This window comes from Cebus imitator, unplaced genomic scaffold, assembly GCF_001604975.1.
Source record: "Cebus imitator isolate Cc_AM_T3 unplaced genomic scaffold, Cebus_imitator-1.0 Scaffold825, whole genome shotgun sequence".
Taxonomy (NCBI): domain Eukaryota; kingdom Metazoa; phylum Chordata; class Mammalia; order Primates; family Cebidae; genus Cebus; species Cebus imitator.
Window position 1 is genome coordinate 120,727 of NW_016108140.1, and position 8,436 is coordinate 129,162.

The 8,436-nt window shown below is 38.4% G+C and overlaps 1 protein-coding gene and 1 non-coding gene across 2 annotated transcripts in view; both read right to left on the bottom strand.

The window, feature by feature from the left end:
- Positions 1-1,089: 1,089 nt before the first annotated feature.
- LOC108297654 (POTE ankyrin domain family member B3-like) overlaps positions 1,090-8,436 on the bottom strand; it is an 18,164-nt gene continuing 10,817 nt past the window's right edge. Inside the window, exons 4-5 of the mRNA XM_017520318.2 lie at positions 4,601-4,671; positions 1,090-1,184 (exon numbers count right to left, since the gene is read on the bottom strand). Of these exons, the coding sequence (XP_017375807.2) occupies positions 1,090-1,184; positions 4,601-4,671 (166 nt within the window). The remainder of the gene's footprint in view (positions 1,185-4,600; positions 4,672-8,436) is intronic.
- Positions 5,778-5,884, bottom strand: LOC119469770. The gene has a single exon (XR_005198614.1). It is a non-coding gene; the product is annotated as a U6 spliceosomal RNA (small nuclear RNA).

The window sequence follows — 8,436 nt, forward strand, 5'->3', positions numbered from 1 at the left end:
AAGACCCCTTAAACATTTCTAAATTAGATAAGCTGGTTATCATATTCATGCTTACACATAAAGACCAAGGAATACTAAAAGTTTCAAAGAGGGTATTTCTTGCTTGATAAAAATCAGCCAATTCTAGGATAGTTGATACTCATCAAACATACAAAGTAATAATCACAGTAAAATACTGAATGCTATTAACAGGAATAAAATAGAAGAAAAGCAGAAAAGAATCGTATTTTATAAATGAAATGTTTAAAATTATATGAAGTTACTGTTGAAAAATGTGGTGAGGTGACTATTTAAATATATCCTTATTTCAAAGGAAGAACATGTCACACATGCAGAGCACTTTTACAAATAAGATTCACTGCATTAGGAGCATCTTCATTTTAACACAAGGATCAGCAAATTAGCACTTGTGGGCCAAATCCAGACCACTGCCTGTTTTTGTAAGTAAAGTATCTTGGAGCACAGCCACGCTTATTCACTTTATAGTCCATAGAGTCCATTAGCTGGGTGTGATGTAGCACACCTGTGGTCCCAGCTAGTAGAGAGGCTGAGGTGGGAGGACCACTAGAGCCCAGAAAGTCAAGACTTCAGTGAGCCATGATCATGCAACTGCACTGCAGCCTGGGAGACAGAGTGAGACCCTGTCTCAAAAAAATAAATATATATAGCACACAAAGTCTAAAATATTTACTAACTGGGTCCTTGCAGAAAAAGCTGGCCAGCTTCTGGTTTAGTGGATCAAAGATCCTTTGATGTATTTTAATAAAAGTTTTACCCAATATACTGAAATGTTTATATTAAATATAGATTTCTATCTAGCTTTCCCATCCAGTCCCTAAATTCTAAGTATAATCCTGGTACTCACTCTCAAGTTTACATTAAATGCTAGCCTATACAAAAAACACTCTTACTCTTACTTTTTTCTTTTTGTTATTTACATGTTGCTTTGTTTAAGAAAGAACACAAAAATGCCCCACTAAAGGGATTCTGTTTGTTCACAGGCTGCAAGAAGGGAAAAACACAAAGCACATTTTGCAGAAAATAATTTGTTACAAGTCAGAACTATGACATGAAGCCAAGCAGGGCACTCTAGGACTGAATTTGCTGTGCTTCTTTAATAGGTTCCTTGCTCTCTTTCTTTTCTGGCAGCTGTGAGTCACATAGGCCATAGAGAGTATCAGTCCCTAAGAGAAACACAATTCTGACATTCATCTTAATCTATTAAGTTCATCTGTCCCAATTCTGTGGATGCTGACTTTCGCTCATTGATGATGATACACATGGACATTTACCATCAATTTTCAGATTCTTGGATCTTTGCCAAGTCTTATTATTTGAGAGTCAACCTAGTAGGATGCAAGTTATAAATGCTGATTATCCAATTACCTACTCAAAATATCCTGTATGAATATTCCATTAAACATGCATAGAAAAAAATTAGTCACTCCTACTAACCTGCTGCTCTTTACTCTTCTGTATTCACCAGAAAATTTCCTACTCCTTCCTCATGTCCAGGTTAAATGCTAGTGTACAATCTGGAAACTAGTGCATTATCTGAGATTTCTCTCTATCCGCCAAACATTTCTTCTTCAATTATCACTAAATCACATTGACTATACCTCTCTTCTGTCTCTGCTTTATATTCCCACTGTCACTTGGAACACAAACATTTAGAAAAAGGCTTTTATTTAAATAAAAATGGCCAATTATTAATGTTATTTCTTACATGAAAAAAATTAAGCAAAACAAAGGAAAAAGATGTAACACCACAAGAAAAGCCAACATTTTAAAATAAGTAACTGAGATTCCTAAGTTTCTTTTTTCACCATGCATGGGTGAAAACCTCATAATACATTGACACTAGTTGAAGGATGTGTGACAAGGAAACTATAGCTGACTACTACTGCAAAAGCTTCCTTTGTCTCCTGGTTTCCTTACATGGTTACCTTCTATCAGTCCTTTATGAGGGGTCAGAAAACCACAGGCCACAGGCCAAATCCAGTCTGCATTATGGCTTTGTGAATAAAGTTTTCTTGGATCTCAGTCATGCCTATTTGCTTACATGTTATCCGTGGTGGTTTTCACACTACAAAAGCAGGGTTAAGTAGATACAACAGAGACCACATAGTCTAAAATATTTCCCACTTCATCCTTTGCAGGAAAAGCTTGCTAACCATTTTTACACCATAACCAGAATGCCTTAATATTCAAATTTAATCTTGTGACTCCCCTACTCAAATTTCTCCAGTGAGGCTCTGCAGGAAACACTGCTGGCTCCCTACCAATAGCCTCTCCTTATTCTTTATTGCAGAAGAAACACAAGTCTATTGGGATGTTTATTATCCCAATTCCTCTCCTCAGCTTCAGAAAGAGAAATGAGTATTCTAAGCTAATCACTTATCTGCTTTCCCAGTGCCTGGTTTTGGGATGTGCATGTGGTGTGACCCATCCAATGAAATGTTACAGGAAGCCCCTTGCATGCTTCTAAGTTTTCTCCCCATTTAAAAGACACTGTGAAGAAAAGCAGCCCTTGCGATGTTACGTTGTGAGAGCAAGATGTTTAGAGCTGTTGTGGATTAGTCAACTATGAAAGGAGACATAATAAAACACTGCCAACAACACAGCTGAAAGAGGGACAAGTGGGGTCCTAGGATAACACTGAACAACAAAAACAACTCTGTTTCCTACTGTTAGAGCCACTGCTCATCTAGTATTTGCGGTCCAAATCATTCTACTGGTAAAATTCCCATGGCCCACCAGATAAAAGCTACTCATTTCATTCATTCATTCATTCATTCATTCATTCATTCATTCATTCATTTATTGAGACAAAGTCTTACTCTTTTGCCCAGGCTGGAGTGCAGTGGCACAACAGCTCACTGCAACCTCTACCTCCCAGGTTCAAGTGATTCTCATGCCTCAGTCTCCAGTTAGCTCGGATTATACATGCTGGCTACTACACCCAGCTAATTTTTGTATTTTTAGTAGGGATGGGGTTTCACCATGTTGACCAAGGCTGAAGACTTACTCATTTCTATAGTATTAAAAAGTCTATTATAAACTTGCCTTAGCTAAGTAAGTGTTCACCTCATTCCCAACCTCTCGTGTCTCACACTTTTGGTACTAGCAAAAGTGAACTGCTCATAAACCCTGCAAACCTTACTCAAGCATCTTGTCTTCTGTACTTGCTGCTCTTCTTCCCAGAGGCAATCGCGTTAGATGTTCCTTCCGGCAAGCACACAATCTCGTTACATCTTCCTTCTGCTAAACATCATTCTTCTGCTTCTTTACCTTGAAACATTCTACTCAGTCTTTATACTTACCTTAAATCCTACCTACCTTTTTTGAAAAAGCTTTCATTCCTCATCAGTTATGTCTGGCACATAATCAATATAATAAATAATCATAATTATAGGCTTCCAGTGGGCATCTAGCACACAGCAAGCACTGAATAAAGTAGCAAAATAATGAAAAATGACAATGATAATAACGAGATCCTCTTTGTATTTTTACTTGTGTTCTGTAGCATTAGTAAAAATGTATCTGAAAAACATTTCATAGTTATTTGTTAGGTGGACAAGTTAAAACACCAATAAAATTGTTTCTTTGTCAATTCTATTGAAAAAGCACAGAAATGAAATAGACACAATTCTGTTATGAGCACCTTAAAGATCAAAACTACATTAATTTCATCTGTCTCCTTGTTATCAAAAGCTCTTTGATAAATAGATGGCTAAAGTAAAGGTGTCCTCATACAGTCTCGATCGTACAGTGTATTAGGTGTCCACATCCAGGTAGCATGCTAGCATTTTTGTTATTGTGAAACATTTTGTACTTTCATTATCATCTGCTGAGCCTAGAGCTGGGCAATTTGTATATTTATTATGACAATCTTTTGACGAATGGTAGCAGAGCATCTTGTTCTAACAAAATTACTGTTATCATGACAATTAACCCACAGATAGAAGAACACATCTTGTTCCAACAAAGTAAATATATCTCTTTTCATTTCAAATTAGGAGGAGTGAAGTCAGTAATAGTGAGACCTTGCTGGTACAAGCATATGTTTCATGACCAGTGCTTCACAGATTGCTACCAGTCCATGGCCTGTTAGGAACCTCACTACACAGGAGGAAGTGAGCAGGAGGCAAACCAAGGAAGCGTCATCTGTATTTACAGCCACACACCCTGGCTCATCTTACTGCCTGAGCTCTGCCTCCTGTCAGATCAGTGACAGCATTAGATACTCACTGAAGCATGAACCCTGTTGTGAACTGCTCACATGAGGGATCTAGATTGTGTGCTGCTTATGAGAATCTAATGTCGTATGATCTGTCACTGTCTCCCTTTGTCCCAAGATGGGACCATCTATTTGCAGGAAAAGAAGCTCAGAGCTCCCACTGATTCTACATTATGGTAAGTTGTATAATTATTTCAATAATGTAAAGTAGCACAATAAATGTAATGTGATTGAATTATCCTGAAACCACCCCTAACCTTTCCCCAGTCCATGGAAAAATTGTCTTCCACAAAACTGGTCCCTGGTGCCAAAAAGGCTGGTGACAACTGGCCTAAAGTAATTCACTATCAGAAGTCTTACCTGCATTGCTGTTTTCAGGAAACTTTTTTGACATCTGTTTTTCTTTGTAGTCAGAAAGTAATTGGCAAATTCTGTGTATAAAAATGTAATAAATAAGACTATTTTAATACTGAGATAAATACTTACCAAATGTAAAATGCTTAGAATATTTCAAACAATATCAGAATATCAGAACATAACAGTATTATTCCATCCACCTATGTGTACATTCTACAAACTTATCATAAAGAAAAAGAGTAAGGTGAAATACTCATAAATCGAGAGCACTATGACCCAGTAAGTTAACTCGCATTAGTCTGACATAGTAGAAAGTGTCCCAACTCTGCATAAGTCCTAGCTCCATAATGAACAGCTATTTGTTCTCGGACAAGTTGCTCCTCTTGGGCTCAATGTCTTCTTCTACAAAGTAAGGACTTTGCTGCCTTATTTCACTAGGTTGTTATAAAGATTTAACAAGATAACATTTTTTAAATGCTCAGAGAAATAGTAATGCAATGGCATAATCTGTTCCTAAACTTCATGACTGAAATTATGTTGGAATTGCAAAGAAAATCCAATCTGTATTTTGTTCATAGGTTCTAACATGAAAATGTTGCTGTTTTCAAGAAATGTTATTAAGTCCTAATTTTGCTTATTAGTTGTCCTAGTCTTTGTGTCTCACAGTTCAGGGCATCTCAACTATTTCATAGTTTGTAGCTAAATTTATTGATAAATATCTCATTAAAGTAGTTGACATGATTGTCCACTATTACAGAATTTATCAATCACACTAAAGGCAGAAAAACCAATGGATATTATGACCTGGCTTGGAGCAATGATCCTTCTCTATAGACTCAAACTCTGAACCAGCAGATGTTTGTCAGGATGATGCTTTATACCCATGTTCATCTCCAGCTGACATGAGACAAAAAAACCACACTCACATTTTTTTTTAGGTTCCACGAAGAAGTTGCAAGTTGACATTCTCTAACTTTCGACATACATACTAACAACATATTTTGCACACAACACCCCACACATTATTCGGTACTGATGTTATATCATAGACCACCCTGCATGACTATTTTTGCAGTGCAAATAACAATTTCAATATTTTGGTGGCACCCATTTTGCTTTGATTCATTCTGTTTCCTTACAGCCAGTCAGCAAACAGTCAAATGACCTTCCAGTGGCTGTGCAAAATATGGAATGCTTCAAAACTCTATGTGGCCTCCTTATGCAGGGGCCATGCTAATTTTCTCTGTGTTGTTTCAATTTGAGAATGTGTGCCGCCAAAGCAGGCACAAAGTCCTACTTTTACACATGATTAGCTGTTGGGAAAAGCAGCAAAGGAGAAAGGACTTACAGAGTGCCTACATAAATTGGTTATGAGTAACATATGAACAGGGAATAATACACTGCAGAAGGCCGCAGGAGGCCTCTGAGGAGGAAGGCCTCTTCATGCCTCATGTTCCAGTGCAGGGTGACCTCGCACTGGAACCATAAACATTGTGCTCAAGGCTATAAAATCCCTTCATAGCACTATGACGTAGCCAGACTTGTAGGCTCCTTGTAAGGTCTGTGTTCCATCAGCTGTACATAGATAACAAGCTAAAGATAACCACATGTTCTTGTTTTGTGAAACTCCCAAACTGCCACTGTTATCAATCCTTAGAATGACACACAAGTTCCAGTTCACTGATTCAGTTTTGGCTCACTGGTTCACTCCACCATCACCCTCTCCCCACCATTACTCCACCCCTACCCTGTAGATCAAAGTGATTGTAACCAATAAAGAGAGTGAATGGTCAGAGCTTGGGGCCTTCACTGTCACCTCCGAAGTAATAAGTGATGGCCCTCTGGTCCCATTGTCTCTCTTAATGTGTCTTTTTCTCATTCCTTTGTTGCCATCAAACTCAGGGTACCCATGGCTGATGTAGGGGTGGCTCCCTACATTCTGGTGCCCAATGTGGGCTCATGGAGCACTACATTCTGGCACCCAACGTGTGGGGCTTATAGATCCCTAGCTTCTGGCACCCAATGTGTGGGGCTCATGGATTCCCTACATTCAGTGATGAGACATGGACAAGGTATGTCTCTGTTAATTCCAACTAACCTATTTGAGATTCTAAGAATTCTCTTCACTGGCTTCCTGTGAGGTAGAATTTGAAAATATTTTTAAATCTTGAGGTGGAGATGCAAGTAGCTTGGGCAGTTTTCATTATTATGTAAAACAGATCAGTCAAGGGACCAACCACAACTGGGAGTCCACTGCTCCGGCGAAGGTTAATATGGGACTCTCTACTACTTCAGGTATTATACAGGATATAAAGGTGCATGAAGGTACAGAACTGGTAGCAAAGAAGAAAGAAACACTGATCTCTTTCTACCACATTATTTCAGCCTCTCTGGCCATTTAGAACAAGCCCAATGAATATCTGCTACAGAAAAGACCAACAAGGGCCTCAAATGATCTCTTACCATGAAGGCCTCAGCTAAGTCTAGGCTGAACTTGGGTGCCACATCGAGTACTGAACGTGGGGGTGAGGGTCAATTAGCTCATTTTGTGTGTGGATAAAATCGCATTGCCAGAGCACGGTGGGGCTGGTGCTTTGGGAATAATGGCTGAGCATATAAGCATAGGTATGTGAACTAAAAAAACGCTGTAACTTCAACATCTCTGTATGAATCACCATGAAGACCTGAGGGATCTGAATCAGTAAGGGCATCTTGGTGTCAAAGATCAACCATTACCAGGCAGCAGGACCAGTTTCAGGTGCAATAATGCAGCAACAGAATCAACAGAAACAACAGAATGATTGGAATTCCCCTTGTTTCTCCTGCTTCTGACTTGATAAAAGGGATTCTCATACCTGGATTTAGTAAACCCCTTTGGTTCTGGAAAAATTCAAGGAGTAAGTAGGAGATAGTCCTCAGAAGACAGTAAATGACTCTCTGCTAAACTGGACACTTCAAGACCCAAATAACTAATCAAAAAAAAAAGATGTGACACTATTTTTTATCTCATGCATAGGTGTTATGCTTGGATGAAATGAACAATGTTGGGATCTCTAAACATGAAGGTCTTACAAGTCCTGAGATAAAGAATCCTGCATGCACTGGTTCTTCTAACCAGTCTACCTTTTGCTTGATTTCTAGCTGATGCAGGGGACTAACTCATTGCCACTCGAAAACTACCCAAACCAAACTACGACATCTCACCTGATACATAAGATGCAATCGTTGTAATTATTTTAAGCCTTAGTGTTAACTAGCCTTTTCATGTAAACACTTACATATGATGTTGACTAGAAACAGCATAATCCATGGCAGATTTTCCAGATTTATCTTGACAAAATACATCAATATCTTGATCAAGTAGAAGGCTAACCATACTTGCTGATCCACAACATACAGCAAGTATAAGAGCAGTCCTAAAATGACAGAGAGGTAATTCTTCCCTTAACTGTAATAAAGCTTAAAGCTAATCTGGCATACTTTACCAATTTAATATCTTGCCTGTCAATTCAGAATTAAACATTTGTATGCACTAAAAGACATAAGCATCTTGGGTGCTCAAGTGTTAATCTCTGTAAAATACCACCAAGGTCAAAAGGAAGGGACAAAAAAAAACCTCTTATCTCAATGGGGTGTTGCATAGTAGAAGCTACTAATTGAAAGGCCTTTGATGGGCAAGAAACTATGCTAGGGCCACTTATCTGAAGTGGACAAAGATTTAAGTGAAGATTTCCTCCCAGCTTCCCTAGACTGATATATGGTAACAGAAAATCAGCTGGGGAGTCACATAAGAGCTATCTGCAGAAAGCAGTAATATTAATAATAATCGTGAAAATAGT